General features: G+C 40.4%; 1 protein-coding gene across 1 annotated transcript; it reads right to left on the bottom strand.

Moving 5' to 3' along the window:
* Positions 1 to 7075: 7075 nt before the first annotated feature.
* Positions 7076 to 15205, bottom strand: LOC124273827. The gene is made up of 6 exons (XM_046709141.1): positions 15005 to 15205; positions 13557 to 13676; positions 12866 to 12989; positions 12032 to 12117; positions 8950 to 9147; positions 7076 to 7157 (listed from the first exon to the last, which is right to left on the bottom strand). Exons 1-5 carry the CDS (start codon positions 15168 to 15170, stop codon positions 8960 to 8962), a joined length of 684 nt encoding a protein of 227 aa, XP_046565097.1. The 5' UTR covers positions 15171 to 15205; the 3' UTR covers positions 7076 to 7157; positions 8950 to 8959.
* Between the last annotated feature and the right edge of the window lie 3211 nt (positions 15206 to 18416).

Here is an 18416-nt window from a genome sequence, read left to right as displayed (position 1 = left end):
TGAGGATTCTTAATTTAGGTCACCGACGCTGTCGTTTGTTTTCTGCCTTAAATTAATCGTAATTATCCTTAGAAAGTCTTAAATTTGGCATCTTAGAAAAGAAATACAGTTTGCTCTACCACCATGTATAGAATAAAGCACACTTTCGCCCTCAACTATTATAACGTTAAAGCACTTGGATGCAAGCGTCCAGTGATTACCATTATAACCATTGGCAAAACACCATTGTCAGGGTGAGGATGGTGGCTGTATGAATGTGAATGTACATGTGGTCCAAATGTAGCATCATCATCATCATCTTTGTCATGTCATCCACTGTGATGATCTGTGTATCACTGATAATATTTCTGAATAAAAATTTACAAGATTTTGTAGCTTTCATGATTTGTTTTCATTTTCATCCTTGTATCTTCATATTCAGTTCTCAACTTCCATCCAATATGGGACAGAGCCTTGGACCAAAGGTAGGCCATGCTAAAGGTGGAGACAACCGTTGATTTAGTTGTGATACAGTTCCAGCACCAACCTCCTGAGTACGTGAAGTTCTAATATTGACATTCATACCCAATCACTCACATCTGAATACAGATACAACTTTTCATTTGTTGTTCTAATACAAGTCAAGTTAAACACTCACGTCCTGTGTAAAGATACAACTTTTCATTTGTTGTTCTAATACAAGTCAAGTTAAACACTCACTTCCTGTGTATAGATGCAACGTTTCATTATCCCCCGCCGCGGGTACGTACGAATTAGAATATCTTAAGAACCGTTAACCATTCTTCTTTTCATAATTGGTACCTAGGTCCATCACAGTATAAGAAAGGTCAAAGTCAGGTTTGGTGACCTTGACCTTAATTCAAAATATGTGTGTTTGAACACCTAAAGAGCAAGACATCAAGAGAGGTTGACAGGTCAGGTTTTTGTTGACATTTTACTTAAATTCATTTTTACAAGTTTGATTTGATAATTTGCGGCGGGGGATTATGTCACCTTAGTGACAATGCTTGTTTGTTGTTCTAATACAAGTCAAGTTAAACACTCACTTCCTGTGTATAGATACAACTTTTCATTTGTTGTTCTAATACAAGTCAAGTTAAACACTCACTTCCTGTGTATAGATGCAATGTTTCATTATCCCCCGCCGCGCGTACGTACGAATTGGAATATCTTAAGAACCGTGTACTAGATTCTTTTCATAATTGGTACCTAGGTTCATCACAGTATAAGAAAGGTAAAAGTCAGGTTTGGTGACCTTGACCTTAATTTCAAGGTCACAAGGGGACTTTAACGTTTTACCTGCATGTTAAGCTATCTCAAGAACCGTTTTCTGGATTTTCTTCATATTCAATACAAAGCTTTATCTAGGGAAGGCGCAGTGCCCAGTCGATTTTGGTGACCTTCACATAATTGCCAAGGTCATGGCGACACTTTGATGATTTCAGCATGTAAACCTGCATGTTAACCTGCATGTTAAGCTATCTCAAGAACCGTTCCCTGGATTTTCTTCATATTTGAAACCAAGCTTCATCTAGGGATGGCGCCAGGCCCAGTCGATTTTGGTGACCTTCACATAATTTTCAAGGTCACAGAGACACTTTGAATATTTCAGCATGTAAACCTGAATTGTCATCAAGATATTTCAAAACCAGTTCACTGGATCTTCTTCAAAGACTTTCAAGACTTCCCTTGAATGTTTTTCAAAAAGCAATTTCTTTAGTACTATTTTGGGGTTAGGGTTAGGGTTAGGGTTATATCTTAAGAACCGTTTACTAGATTCTTTTCATAATTGGTATCTAGGTTCATCACAGTATAAGAAAGGTCAAAGTCAGGTTTGGTGACCTTGACCTTAATTTCAAGGTCACAAGGGGACTTTAACGTTTTACCTGCATGTTAAGCTATCTCAAGAACCGTTTTCTGGATTTTCTTCATATTCAATACAAAGCTTTATCTAGGGAAGGCGCAAGGCCCAGTCGATTTTGGTGACCTTCACATAATTTTCAAGATCATGGCGACACTTTGATGATTTCAGCATGTAAACCTGCATGTTAAGCTATCTTAAGGACCGATTACTGGATTTTCTTCATATTTGAAACCAAGCTTTATCTAGGGATGGCGCCAGGCCCAGTCGATTTTGGTGACCTTCACATAATTGCCAAGGTCATGGCGACACTTTGAATATTTCAGCATGTAAACCTGCATGTTAAGCTATCTCAAGAACCGTTTTCTGGATTTTCTTCATATTCCATGCAAAGCTTTATCTAGGGAAGGCGCAAGGCCCAGTCGACTTTGGTGACCTTCACATAATTGCCAAGGTCATGGCGACACTTTGATGATTTCAGCATGTAAACCTGCATGTTAAGCTATCTCAAGAACCGTTTCCTGGATTTTCTTCATATTTGAAACCAAGCTTTATCTAGGGATGGCGCCAGGCCCAGTCGATTTTGGTGACCTTCACTTAATTTTCAAGGTCACAGAGACACTTTGAATATTTCAGCATGTAAACCTGCATGTTAAGCTATCTCAAGAACCGTTTTCTGGATTTTCTTCATATTCCATGCAAAGCTTTATCTAGGGAAGGCGCAAGGCCCAGTCGACTTTGGTGACCTTCACATAATTGCCAAGGTCATGGCGACACTTTGATGATTTCAGCATGTAAACCTGCATGTTAAGCTATCTTAAGGACCGATTACTGGATTTTCTTCATATTTGAAACCAAGCTTTATCTAGGGATGGCGCCAGGCCCAGTCGATTTTGGTGACCTTCACTTAATTTTCAAGGTCACAGAGACACTTTAAATATTTCAGCATGTAAACCTGCATGTTAAGCTATCTCAAGAACCGTTTTCTGGATTTTCTTCATATTCAATACAAAGCTTTATCTAGGGAAGGCGCAAGGCCCAGTCGATTTTGGTGACCTTCACATAATTGCCAAGGTCATGGCGACACTTTGATGATTTCAGCATGTAAACCTGCATGTTAAGCTATCTCAAGAACCGATTCCTGGATTTTCTTCATATTTGAAACCAAGCTTTATCTAGGGATGGCGCCAGGCCCAGTCGATTTTGGTGACCTTCACATAATTTTCAAGGTCACAGAGACACTTTGAATATTTCAGCATGTAAACCTGAATTGTCATCAAGATATTTCAAAACCAGTTCACCGGATCTTCTTCAAAGACTTTCAAGACTTCCCTTGAATGTTTTTCAAAAAGCAATTTCTTTAGTACTATTTTGGGGTTAGGGTTAGGGTTAGGGTTATATCTTTAAGAACCGTTTACTAGATTCTTTTCATAATTGGTATCTAGGTTCATCACAGTATAAGAAAGGTCAAAGTCAGGTTTGGTGACCTTGACCTTAATTTCAAGGTCACAAGGGGACTTTAACGTTTTACCTGCATGTTAAGCTATCTCAAGAACCGTTTTCTGGATTTTCTTCATATTCAATACAAAGCTTTATCTAGGGAAGGCGCAAGGCCCAGTCGATTTTGGTGACCTTCACATAATTTTCAAGGTCATGGCGACACTTTGATGATTTCAGCATGTAAACCTGCATGTTAAGCTATCTTAAGGACCGATTACTGGATTTTCTTCATATTTGAAACCAAGCTTTATCTAGGGATGGCGCCAGGCCCAGTCGATTTTGGTGACCTTCACATAATTTTCAAGGTCACAGAGACACTTTGAATATTTCAGCATGTAAACCTGCATGTTAAGCTATCTCAAGAACCGTTTTCTGGATTTTCTTCATATTCCATGCAAAGCTTTATCTAGGGAAGGCGCAAGGCCCAGTCGACTTTGGTGACCTTCACATAATTTTCAAGGTCATGGCGACACTTTGATGATTTCAGCATGTAAACCTGCATGTTAAGCTATCTTAAGGACCGATTACTGGATTTTCTTCATATTTGAAACCAAGCTTTATCTAGGGATGGCGCTAGGCCCAGTCGATTTTGGTGACCTTCATTTAATTTTCAAGGTCACAGAGACACTTTGAATATTTCAGCATGTAAACCTGCATGTTAAGCTATCTCAAGAACCGTTTTCTGGATTTTCTTCATATTCCATGCAAAGCTTTATCTAGGGAAGGCGCAAGGCCCTGTCGACTTTGGTGACCTTCACATAATTGCCAAGGTCATGGCGACACTTTGATGATTTCAGCATGTAAACCTGCATGTTAAGCTATCTTAAGGACCGATTACTGGATTTTCTTCATATTTGAAACCAAGCTTTTTCTAGGGATGGCGCCAGGGCCCAGTCGATTTTGGTGACCTTCACATAATTTTCAAGGTCACAGAGACACTTTAAATATTTCAGGATGTAAACCTGAATTGTCATCAAGATATTTCAAAACCAGTTCACTGGATCTTCTTCAAAGACTTTCAAGACTTCCCTTGAATGTTTTTCAAAAAGCAATTTCTTTTAGTACTATTTTGGGGTTAGGGTTAGGGTTAGGGTTATATCTTAAGAACCGTTTACTAGATTCTTTTCATAATTGGTATCTAGGTTCATCACAGTATAAGAAAAGTCAAAGTCAGGTTTGGTGACCTTGACCTTAATTTCAAGGTCACAAGGGGACTTTAACGTTTTTCCTGCATGTTAAGCTATCTCAAGAACCGTTTACTGGATGTTCTTCATATTCAATACAAAGCTTTATCTAGGGAAGGCGCAGGGCCCAGTCGATTTTGGTGACCTTTACTCAATTTTCAAGGTCATAGAGACACTTTGAAGATTTGAGAATGTTAAACCTGAATTGTCATCAAGATATTTCAAAACCAGTTCACTGGATCTTCTTCAAAGACTTTCAAGACTTCCCTTAAATGTTTTTCAAAAAGCAATTTCTTTAGTACTATTTTTGCATATTTCATACACTATGACATTCATGTCAAGTCAGTCTTGAAAATATGTGTGTTTGAACACCTAAAGAGCAAGACATCAAGAGAGGTTGACAAGTCAGGTTTTTGTAGACATTTTACTTTACAAGTTTGATTTGATAATTTGCGGCGGGGGATTATGTCACCTTAGTGACAATGCTTGTTTGTTGTTCTAATACAAGTCAAGTTAAACACTCACTTCCTGTGTATAGATACAACTTTTCATTTGTTGTTCTAATACAAGTCAAGTTAAACACTCACTTCCTGTGTATAGATGCAATGTTTCATTATCCCCCGCCGCGCGTACGTACGAATTGGAATATCTTAAGAACCGTGTACTAGATTCTTTTCATAATTGGTACCTAGGTTCATCACAGTATAAGAAAGGTAAAAGTCAGGTTTGGTGACCTTGACCTTAATTTCAAGGTCACAAGGGGACTTTAACGTTTTACCTGCATGTTAAGCTATCTCAAGAACCGTTTTCTGGATTTTCTTCATATTCAATACAAAGCTTTATCTAGGGAAGGCGCAGTGCCCAGTCGATTTTGGTGACCTTCACATAATTTTCAAGATCATGGCGACACTTTGATGATTTCATCTTAAGGACCGATTACTGGATTTTCTTCATATTTGAAACCAAGCTTTATCTAGGGATGGCGCCAGGCCCAGTCGATTTTGGTGACCTTCACTTAATTTTCAAGGTCACAGAGACACTTTGAATATTTCAGCATGTAAACCTGCATGTTAAGCTATCTCAAGAACCGTTTTCTGGATTTTCTTCATATTCAATACAAAGCTTTATCTAGGGAAGGCGCAGGGCCCAGTCGATTTTGGTGACCTTCACATAATTGCCAAGGTCACAGAGACACTTTGAAGATTTGAGAATGTTAACCTGAATTGTCATCAAGATATTTCAAAACCAGTTCACTGGATCTTCTTCAAAGACTTTCAAGACTTCCCTTAAATGTTTTTCAAAAAGCAATTTCTTTAGTACTATTTTTGCATATTTCATACACTATGACATTCATGTCAAAGTCAGTCTTGAAAATATGTGTGTTTGAACACCTAAAGAGCAAGACATCAAGAGAGGTTGACAGGTCAGGTTTTTGTAGACATTTAACTTAAATTCATTACTTTACAAGTTTGATTTGATAATTTGCGGCGGGGGATTATGTCACCTTAGTGACAATGCTTGTTTGTTGTTCTAATACAAGTCAAGTTAAACACTCACTTCCTGTGTATAGATACCAGCTTTTATATGTGGTTTAATAATAGCCAAGAACATAGTGTGGATTACTTCTGTTCCTGAGCGGTTAAGAACACCTAGGTCATACACTGTTAATCACACATTTTAAGTTCAGCATTTGGACCAGAACTAAGGAAACACTTCACAATTTCGCCTAACACAGTCTACAGGAATTATACTTTATTGTGGAAATGTTTGTGTCTTCCTATATCTTGGCATATAGTTTGTTTTCATGTTGTCTACCCACCAGTATCCAATTTCTCAGTTTCTTCAGCAGGTTACAAACACTTTACAACCTCATAATCAAACATTTGTATTCAGTTCTTTGGTTTTCAGAAACGAACCCATCTTCTTAGTTGTGTCTTGTGCCGTGAAGCTACATTTATCTTATTTTTGGCAGAGTGTGTTTCTACTTGAAATGCACTAATTACAAGTGCATGTTATTTATAACTTAACAGTGGAGAATGGGTGGCATCCTCCTCTAAGGCTCCACAATTTGCAGTGCAGAGTTGTGCCTCTTTGGCACACCGGAAGCCTGTTGTGGGTGGAATCCCGGCTCTCCCATATATTGTTGACTATTGTGGGGTTTGACCAAGGTGCATCCCTTCCGGTCTTCCTCTGAGGTGACATAGATTAATGCTGTTGGAAGGATGGTTGAACGTTAAACCTCATGTACTCGTTCAATCACTCACACTTCGCAGCATGGGGCCGCGGGGTAGCCTAGTGGTTAAGGCGTTCGCTCGTCACGCCGAAGACCCGGGTTCGATTTCCCACATGGGTACAATGTGTTAAGCCCATTTCTGGTGTCCCCCGCCGTGATATTGCTGGAATATTGCTAAAGCTGCGTAAAACCAAACTCACTCACTCACTCACACTTCGCAGAATGGTTTAGGTATTTCAATTATCTGGTGTATGGAATTGTTTTTATTCATGGAAGAAAGAACACGTGAAGTATTAATCTGTTTCATCAATATTTCATAAACACTTTTATTTGGAATATATTTTTACTGTCCTGAAGACTGCGACTGCAACCAGGCTTTCTGAAAAAGAAAGAGATATTTGCTAACACATAACCACATCTAAAACGATATCAAGTTTATATACATCAGATGATAAGATAGTTACAAAACATTGAGACAATATCCCACACGTAATTTCAAGTAAGATGTTTGAGAATTTATCTATGAGCAACAATGAGGAGTCTGTAATACTCACACCACGGCTTGGCAATCAACACCACCCAAACGTGATAGCTTCAAACCTTGGTGGTATGCCGTTTTACGTCACACTCAGCAATATTCTAGTCATATGCTGTCGTAATGCCAAGAATAGGTTCCCATGAACCATTGAAGGTCGTTAGAGGCGATTAAATAGGTCGGTTGTAAGCTCTGTGACAGGATGGGATGAGTTTCATCGTACTTGACACTGTAGATCGTTTACAATCAAACACCGGGTTGCCTGGTACTGACCGGTTATTTACAGCCATAGTTGCGGTAAACAACTACCAAACACGCATCACTACCCTTACACGACTGACGTAACACAGATTAACACTTGAGCGTGGACCACCTCAGACCAGTTCACCTTTACAAGACTGACATGTAACAGGTGTATATTTGAGGGTGGACCACCTCAGACCAGTTCACCTTTACAAGACTGACGTCTCACAGGTGAACATTTGAGCGTGGACCACCTAAGACCAGTTCACCTTTACAAGACTGACATGTAACAGGTGAACATTTGAGCGTGGACCACCTAAGACCAGTTCACCTTTACAAGACTGACATGTAACAGGTGTATATTTGAGGGTGGACCACCTCAGACCAGTTCACCTTTACAAGACTGACGTGTCACAGGTGAACATTTGAGCGTGGACCACCTAAGACCAGTTCACCTTTACAAGACTGACGTGTAACAGGTGAATATTTGAGGATGGATCACCTCAGAGCAGTTTACCCTTACAAGAATGACGTGTCACAGGTGAACATTTGAGCGTGGACCACCTCAGACCAGTTCACCTTTACAAGACTGACGTGTAACAGGTGAACATTTGAGGGTGGATCACCTCAGACCAGTTCACCTTTACAAGACTGACGTGTCACAGGTGAACATTTGAGCGTGGACCACTTCAGACCAGTTCACCTTTACAAGACTGACGTGTAACAGGTGAACATTTGAGGGTGGATCACCTCAGACCAGTTCACCTTTACAAGACTGACGTGTCACAGGTGAACATTTGAGGATGGATCACCTCAGACCAGTTCACCTTTACAAGACTGACGTGTAACAGGTGAACATTTGAGGGTGGACCACTTCAGACCAGTTCACCTTTACAAGACTGACGTGTCACAGGTGAACATTTGAGCGTGGACCACTTCAGACCAGTTCACCTTTACAAGACTGACGTGTCACAGGTGAACATTTGAGGATAGATCACCTCAGGCCAGTTCACCTTTACAAGACTGACGTGTCACAGGTGAACATTTGAGGGTGGATCACTTCAGACCAGTTCACCTTTACAAGACTGACGTGTAATAGGGGAACACATGAGGGTGGACGACTTCACCATCACAAGACTCGCGTGTAACAGGTGAACATTTGAGCGTGGACCACCTCAGACCCCTTCACCCAAACAAGACTGACGTGTCACAGGTGAACGCTTGAGGGTGGACAATTCCACACCACGTCACCCTTACAGCACTGACAATTAAGACTCACGTGTCACAGGTCAACACTTGAGGGTGGACGATTTACACACCAGTTCACCCTTAGAACACTGACATGTCACAGGTAACCACTTGAGAGTGGTCGACTTCACATTACAAGACTCACGTGTCACAGGTCAACACTTGAGGGTAGAGAGGAGGCCAATGTTGACCTTCGCGGTTCCAACCATCTTGCCATTGTCATCAGTACAGAAGCAGACGGATCCCTCGCACTTGTACTGCTGGTAGTTTCCATTGTTCTCACAGGTGAACGTCTGGCCCAGCATCCCGGTCTTGGAGAACTGCTCCTTGTCACGTGCACACTCTGAAGTTAGATGAGTTCAGGGTTGTATTCTGCACTGACATGCTCTGTAATTATAATCTTGATTGTCTTTGCCACTGCTAACAAGTGATTAGTGAATATATGTCAACAAATTAATATGACGGATGACAACTTGAGAGAAGTGGCCACCATGTCGGTATTCGATTGTCTAGTATCTTGGACCTTCCGATCAACATTTCACTATTTCAATTAATCGCAAAACCCAAACCTACAGATCTACAGCTGTGACGCACGCTTAAAAACCGACAATTTATAAGCACGCCTGTCAACGAACCATTCATGTAAACACGAAGTTTATTTCAAAACATAGATTTATACACGCAAAACCCTCCCCCAACCTTAAACACGCGGTCGCACTTTAGCCTACAGACTCCGTGATGAGTAACAGATTACGGCTTGATGCCACCGAGCCGACATTCTTGCTAGCTTTGTGCTAAAGTTTGCTAACTATGTGAACAGGAAGTAAATCCATATAACACAGACAATAAAACGGGAGATCTTGACAAAAGTGACAACTTCTAATAATTAAGTGCACGAAAAGTGAAAAATGAACTCCTACACACTTGTAAACAAGTGAAGCAGGTGATAGTGCGAGAATCATGAATAGTCAATTTGACGACAAACAATTTCTGGTGGTGTCTGGTAGAACCAAGTGAAGACGTAACTACCATAGCCAACCAATCTTCGGGAGCGCAAGCATTTCGGTTACTTTGTGTAGGAGGCGACAAGAAATCGTCTAACGGTAACGAAGGTACTCGTTCTCTGTGAAAATGTATTTGGTATTAAAACAAAATACGCCTGCCCATATTCTTGACACATATACATCGATAGGATGTCTGTTTTATGGAAACTAAACCCGATGACCTAGACATCATTATTATCCTTGGATACATGACACATTTTCAAATACTAGACAAAGACACACTGCAATAAAATAATCATAAATGGTCAGGATATCAAATATAGACCCATAGATAAAATTACCGATCTCATTCTATGTATTGGATTATTGGAAGCTGTAAATATGGCACCAACCACTCTCGGACAAAGATTGGCCACTTTGACGTCATTATGTCCACAGTGCCTGATCATACATAGTACCAGGGCATTATAGAGCTCATCAACGCCCAGGACAAAATGGGTTCCTACAATATACCCAACCAGCGATTCTTTTGTGAATGTAGCAAGGTTAATGCTCACGTCCATAAACTTCTTGATTTTGTAATTAATCAAGAAATGTGCAATTTGTGAAGGGTTTGTTAGTAGCGTCACTTGAAATAACTTTAGTCCATTGGATTACTGTATCGCCTCTCTTCGGCAGCAATAGTAAGTTTAAAGGTGGTAACTTTAGGAGTTTGATCTCCTGTTCTCCAATATATACTTTCGTACATTGCTTAGTCATAATACGTCTGCTGTACATTCAGACGTGAAATATATCCGATAATTGAGTGAGTGAGTTTGGTTCTACACTGCGTTTAGCAATACATTCCATCAATATTACGGCGGGGGACAGCAGATACGGGCTTCACACATAGTGCCCATGTGGGAAATCGAACCCAGGTCTTCGGCGTGACGAGCGAACGCTTCAACCACTTGGCTACCCCGCCGCCCCTCCGAATATTGAACAATAGGAAGTTTCGAAAAGCTGCTTAGTTCTTCCAATAGTTTTGGAAGAACCTGAAGTCTTGTGGTTAAGGGAGTGAAACCCGACAAAGTTTGACGAGTTATTCGCCTTTCATAGCGATTTGCACAATTGAAGAACATAATCTTAGTAAGCCTTAAGTTTCTTTTATCGAGAGTATGGATGAAAACGTTTACACGAACAGTCAAATAACACCAGAAGAAATAGAACATTGGTTGCAAAACAACTAATATAGAAAGTCTTCTGCAAGTGATGGAATTACACATGAATACATTGTACGTTTGTTGGAAAATGTTGATAAGAAAAGCAAGATTTATGGATGTCAACTTCTTTATTGTGGATAACACGACATTTCGGAGTGTATGCTTGCTGCTTCATTCACCTGATGATGACATCCATAAATCTTGCTTTTCTTATGCATTCCACTTCTAAATGCCCTTAAAAGATTTGAAAATATTGATGTTCATATAAGGTAAATTAACATATGTTGTCTTTAATCCTGAATCAAGGCTAGTCGGCATCGTAGTACCTATACTAACAAAGAAGGCCCATCCCATCCAGAAAGCTGTCGCCATGTTGTTTACTTGCTGTGTGGGAACATTATTCAGTAATCAATAATAGACTTTATAACTTTATCGGAAAAATGTATTTAGCTTTATTGAGTTGCTGATGGTGAGGAAGAAAAAAACGACTTATTTTTATTAATTGATTTTATTGATAGCAAACAGTTCGATTCTGTGCAGCGGGTCGGGCTTTTGGACACACTATTGTCTCTTAATATTTCTGAAAAAAGTCTCACGATAACTACACTGTGCTCATAATAAATATGAAGCTGGAGTCCAGGGTAGAAAAAACCCGTATCCTCCTGTTCGTGTTCTTTTCTACCCTGGACGCCAGCTTCATATTTTAGTGGAAATACGTGTAACGAACTACAGGTAGTGGTCCCTGTGGGTTTTCTGTATGTACAAGGATGCGGACGGATCCAGAGTGCACACTGGGTGCATCAGTTATAGATATTGAATCTAACGGGAGGACCTTAATTGTTTTACGTGTTGGTTCGAATCCCGGAAGGACACAACCCAGAATTAGTACTAACACGTGTACTTTAGTGATCATCTATTCGCTACTGAACCGGACAACATGAAGCATACGAAAGAAAAACAACGAATAAGAAGCGAGAAGGTTCTACCCGACCGAGAATTGTAGGGCCACCTATATACTCACGGCAGTTCTTGGTGGAGAAGTCGGTGGCTCCGATGCTTGTTCTGTAGCCAGCAATCTCAATCCCGGCAGAATCCACACAGTAGCATCTACAACGGACACAAAGCTCAGCAAGGGTAAAATATCATGGACTGAAGAAAGCCAGTCGGTTCTAAACGTATTCAGCTTATAAAATCTGGTCACGGATTATATTCTTCATATGTGTCCGTTTCCGGTGTCAATAACTACGGTATTGCCTAAATAGTACTAAAGTTCACTGTTTAGGTTCATCGCTCACTCTATGCTGTTATTAAATTCTAAACAACACTTTACTTCACAAACCTTCAAATTAATGAGTATACAGCAATATCATAACAATTCATAGTTTCTTCTTGGTGAACTACGTATATTGCTGAGTGCGGCGTAAAACTAAACTCACTCACTCTGGTTGAAATAGTCAAAACTGCAATTCAGTAAGATAATCCACTTCTGTACTTAGGATTATCTTGCTAAATTACGTCGCCATCAATTACCCAGTGCATTACATCTGTTTGTCGACTTAATAAATGCCCTGGATGAAATCACCCTTTAGTTTCGTTCAGAAAATGAGGTCACCGTTTCGGTGACGAGAGTAAATACATTGTGCGGCTGTGTCAGCGCCGTTACAACTGAATCAGCTGGCTAAACGCTATGCTCGAAAGCTTTCTCACTTATATTCCCTTTAGGCTTTCCTAATAGAACCATTGGTAGGATATGAGCCCGCAGAGAGCGCGTTACGACTTGTTCACAGACACCGGAAACGGACGCAAATGAAGGACATATTGGTCACATATAGTTAACAGCGTAATGTTGACGTACACTGATCCCATGCACTGTACGGACTTGTAGGATCCGTCCTGGTTACACGTGGGGGTCTGGACACCCAACATGGGGGTACCAGTCTGCAGCTGTTTCAGTTTCAGTGCACAAGGACCGAGTGCCACTGTTGAAGAGGGAGAGAGAGAAACATGTTAATGCAAAACGAGAGAAATATCTTTACTAGACGCCTCAAACCATCAAAATATTATAATTACCTTTTTAGTTTCACATATTTCATGATATATTTTAACACGAGGCTAATAAATAATTATCAAATACTTGAATTCGGACATCATAGGTAATGTCAGTCACTGATAAGTCAAATTCAGAAGCCATACAGTGACGTTTTGCCAAGCAGCATTCCATACAGCTTTTTGTGAAACGTTTGTATGCGGCATTGAAACTGCCGCGCCCCAAAAAATCAAAATCACACAACTAGTCACACCCCATAGCCCTTGAGACGTTATATAAGATATTTATAATGCATTTAATATCCCCAGTGATAATCATATATGATACATCGCCATCGAATGTTGATTTCTTGTTCGATTCGTTTTTAGCCACCATTTGGATGTATACTTTCTTCTCACATACAGTTGGTAATACGATTTGGATTTCATCTACACTTATGGTATGCTCGTATCAAAAATATCTGTAATCTATCCAATGTTTGAAACGTAAAGAATCTGACCTTGTCTTTTGACAGCTTTGACACAAGTCACGGTCTTCAAGCTACAGTGTAAACCGGGTCCACACTCGGAACTAGAGGGAACACCCAACAAGAAGCTGAAACTACACTTCTCATTTTCTCCTGAAAAAGAAAAATTCAGATGTCAGCAGGTATATCCTTATATCTCGCATATAATGAAATAACACCGTGTTGCGAAATTGCAAGAACAACGTGCTGGCAATCGTTAACAAATTGTGCTTGCCACTGCCAGAAATATAATATAATCAGGGTACATCTTGAATTCGAACTCACAATCGTAGGTTCATGGAACGTCTAAGGGACTCAACTCTGTTCAGCAGAGTTTGGAAGACGGGAGACAGGGTAGATGTTACTGTAAGACACTTCGTCACTGTTTACTGTTTTCTCTGCTGGCCTACGCCATTTTACCAATATTCACATAAGGCCAGTATATCAAATTCCCATTTTTCAAACAGTTCAGATAGCACCAAATTGTATTATCGTGTTTACAAGATTTCGACTGTCAGCCCGCGTGGAACTACCGATAAGAACGGTCATTGCATTGTCCTCGATTCTGTATGGGAATACCCAGCTGATAGCCACATGGCAACACTGAACATAAGGCTTCTATTCAAATAACACAGAATTAATATGAGATGAGATTTAAGAATCTTCTTTTTGAATAAATTCCAGAATAAAGAAAATCTCTCCTAAGTAGAAAGACTCATTTTGTCATTCAAACACTAAAGAACATGTGCTATTATAGTTTTATTCATTTCACTCTACTTTCAAGACATGCTTTCAAGAGAACATTTTCACATGCATTTTCGCAATTATTCTGAGATATGAAGAATGCGGTACGGCCGGTGAGATCTGATAGTTTCTCCTGTAAGAAAGTTTTGATGTTGCATGACGCAAAGGCGTATGGCCAAGGACTGTTGGAACTGTGCGGACAGCAGGTGTACCTGTCTGTTATTTGATCAGCTGATACACACCTGAACTGTTGAGCATGTACTTAATATCAGTTGCCAACATCTAGGTCTTCTCATAGTGATATTTGAAACCACTGTAATATGTATATGTTGCGGCCTATGACATACGAGTGTACAGATGTTTCATTACAATAATGTTTCAAAGGTCATGTTGACATAATTATAATTACACACAGATCAACTATATTAGCTCCCTAATTTAAGAATGTAAGGTAGGCAATAAAATGACATATGTTTTTACCTCGTGCATAAGATCCATAAAAGTTGGAATGATATTGAACAATAACACAATATAAATTAGTCAGTTATCAGTTCGTGAGTGGGTGAACATACTGTGTGATATCTACTATACTACAACACAAAATATCTTAACTGTCCTCTCAAATTGAGTCATGTATGAAATAACGTTAATGCCATATATGTAGTGATGCCGGGAGGAAGAACAAGGTAAATCCTTACCTAGAAGATTAACACAGGTGTCGCAGCAGCCACAGAACCCGCCGTTGGCCTTGACCGTGCCCTTACAGCCACTAAGGTCAGGGCAGCTACCCTTGCACATGTCAGGGGTGCACACGATGGCCTCGGCAGCCAGAAACCCACAGGCGGCGACAAACAGAAGTAACATGGCGAAGGTGGCTTGCGAAATGAAGTGCTCCCGGATGACGTTACCTATATACCATTGGTCTGAAACCTTATCTGTGTGTGACGGTGGTGTGATAATGCAGCACTGACAGTAAGCTGTACTGTAATGGGACTTTAACAGGTCAACTTACAGACGCGTTTACAAAACTTTGGGCGTAAACCAAGACATAGATTACACATGCACGTCGTATTTTTATCTACTTCTTAATTTGCAACACCCTGATTCCACACATTACCGATTCTTTAGAATGCTGTATAGATGCATTTATATTGAATCATTATCGAAGCGAGTTACAAACTCTATATGAATAAGAAGAGATCACATGATACATTTGACCTTCTCTGTTATTGACATAACATATTTATGCTAAAGATCGCAAGTATGTGTTACATTAACTTTAGATTGACCTGCAATAATGCCACTCCAGGTGTTGTAATATTCAGTCCGTGAATATTGTTTCATATCCCGTTCAGCAGATCCAACTTTATCACAAGGGTTTGTGAAGTTAGACGATCGGACAGAGTGATCGGCCAACGATCTCCGTTTCTAGGAAACACCAGATTATGGGAATCTAAACTGACCCGAACTCTCCAAGGGCATACAGCTTTTGTTTCTTCGTTTGTTGTTTAACGCCGCTCTCAGCAATATTCCAGCTATATGGCGGCGATCTGTAAGTAATCGAGTCTGAACCAGACAATCCAGCGAACAACGTCATGAACATCGATCAATGCAATCGGGATGACATTTTGGGTTGCAATTTGGGATGCAATCATGGGCTGCTGCTGAGTAATTCTAACCATGATCTTCACGGGTCCAAGGGCACATCTGTCCGTGTTGAAAACCTATCATTGCAAAAATACAGGGAGTGCTTAATTAAGTTCTTTGTGTATATTACATACGGCCCAGGACCCGTGTAGATATGTCTTCAAGATATTAGGTATATGTAGTTGTCCCACATGATTCGAGGGGGCGGTGGGGTAGCCCAGTGGTTACAGCGTCCGCTCATCACGCCGAAGACCCGGGTTCGAATCCCCACATGGGCACAATGTGTGAAGCCCATTTCTGGTGTCCCCCGCCGTGATATTGCTGGAATAGTGCTAAAAGCGGCGTCAAAACATACTCACTCACTCACATGATTCGATCATGATTATACCACGAGCGGCCAAGAGCTCATAAAATATTATCATCGTTCAGTCTTGTCAAAGAGTTACATGTGGTTACATCACAGGCGCCACGTGTGGGTTCATGGTCGTCCTGGTGCCCACACATCAGTGGGCAAGGTGTGGCAAGGTGTGGCAAGGTGTGCTTGTTTGCCCCATCTGTTGTTATTGTTTTCTTTCGGATTGCACTTGTGTGACCTCAGCTTATGACCTTGCTGTGAACGTCACATGTTGAGGCTTATCACTCCGCACACTACCCTGGTTTCTCGTAACTCATTTTCCTGTTGTTACTGTGTGAATCATAGGGGACTTGGTACATTTGCTACACAATGCTACACTTGCTGGACACAATCTAACCCGGCGAATCCAGACTGTTCCGCTTCCAGAGAAATCGTCGTTAATTGTAACTACTCGGCAAGGGGTGGATTGTGGGGTACGTCTGGTGGTTGAACTAACTAACGTCACGTGATAACACAGAGACATGGCTGGATGATTATAGATTTGTAACTAACATTTCACTCTATTTACAATCATTATTGTCAGGCTGCTGGTTGGATTGGATCAGTGTGTTTGTTGCTTAACGTCGCACCTACAAAGTGTTCAGCTATATGGAGACAGTCTGTGTATGGTCGCTTCTTGACCAGACAATCATACTGCATCATGACAATCGATCTATGCAATTGTGATACGATGACATACATCATCAGGGCCGAACACCTGACCAGCCGATCACCTCTCACGTTGGTTGGTTTGTTGTTTAACGCCGCACTCAGCAATATTCCACCTACATGGCGGCGGTCTGTAAATAATCGCGTCTGGACCAGACAATCCAGTGATCAACAGCATGAGCGTCAACCTACGCAACTGGGATACGGTGACGGTCAACCACCTGATCTCGTTAGTCGCGTCTTACGACAAGCATGGGTTGCTGGAGAGGGTTGTGTAAAGTACCATGCATGATATCTAGTCAATGCCTGCCTTGGATGCATCACGACTGTTGCTGATTGGTGAATGTCATTATCACCGACTTTACTGCTATTGCCACTGCTATTTTACTTTACCTTTGAATTTAGTACTGTCATAAATTGTGCACTGTCAGTGGCATTACTTTGAAGCTGTTTGGGTTGATTTGTAAATGTAGATAAGTTTATAACACAATTGTGAATCTAATGACATTTTTCTCTCGCTGAAATCTTTTGGTTAGCTTGTTGTTTCAGTTTGAAAGTCGCCTAGCAGCAAAATTTACATCAAACGCACTTAACGAAGACATAATGAAACACAAACAAAGTACTTGTTAAAGGAACCGACGAACCTCACCCTGTGTAAGATACAACAAAGCAACCGCTTTCAGTGTTTGATGAAGGCAACTATTCATCGACGCTAAAATATTCTGGCAAATAGGCCTGTATCTAATAATCGATCGAATTGTCTTAACTGAATGTAAAACATACCCACAAGCGGCTCCAAATCTATTTTCAGTACAATTCGATCGGTCCATGACAGCGTGTAATTGTGACGGAAGGATGGCTCAAGGATTCTCGATCGGAAAGGATGGAAAGCGTCAACACCCGAGCGGCCATCCTTGCATTGAATCAACTGAAGCTATAGGGACTACTTTAAATGGATATATGTAGGTGTTGATTCTAAGAAGAGAAGAGTACTCTTGAACCAAATTATTGTGATGTGTAAACTTTTATTTAAAAAAAAAATAACTAAACGTACAGGAAATTGTTTATAGGATTTTCCGTCATGTTTCCCCGCGTCAATGGCAACACATGATCACTAGTTCCACTTAACTACTGTATGTTGATTTTAAAACTTGAGATGTTTAAGGGAGATTAGTTACATCGCACTGAACATCATTCTCAGTTCGTAATCCAAAAAATCATCTCTGGGAAACATCATTCGAATTATTCATCGTAAGATCGTTTATTCACGATTAATGATAATATATTACATAATGGAACTCGAAGATATTTGAAATTATTTTAAGTACTGCGCAAAATGATGGAAAATACAAAACAATGTCCTTTATATTGATCTGGAAGTCCGATATTCCATTGCCCAA

Source organism: Haliotis rubra, unplaced genomic scaffold, assembly GCF_003918875.1.
Source record: "Haliotis rubra isolate DU_JTF1 unplaced genomic scaffold, ASM391887v1 Scf1038, whole genome shotgun sequence".
Lineage (NCBI taxonomy): Eukaryota > Metazoa > Mollusca > Gastropoda > Lepetellida > Haliotidae > Haliotis > Haliotis rubra.
This window is presented reverse-complemented; position numbering and strand designations above follow the sequence as displayed.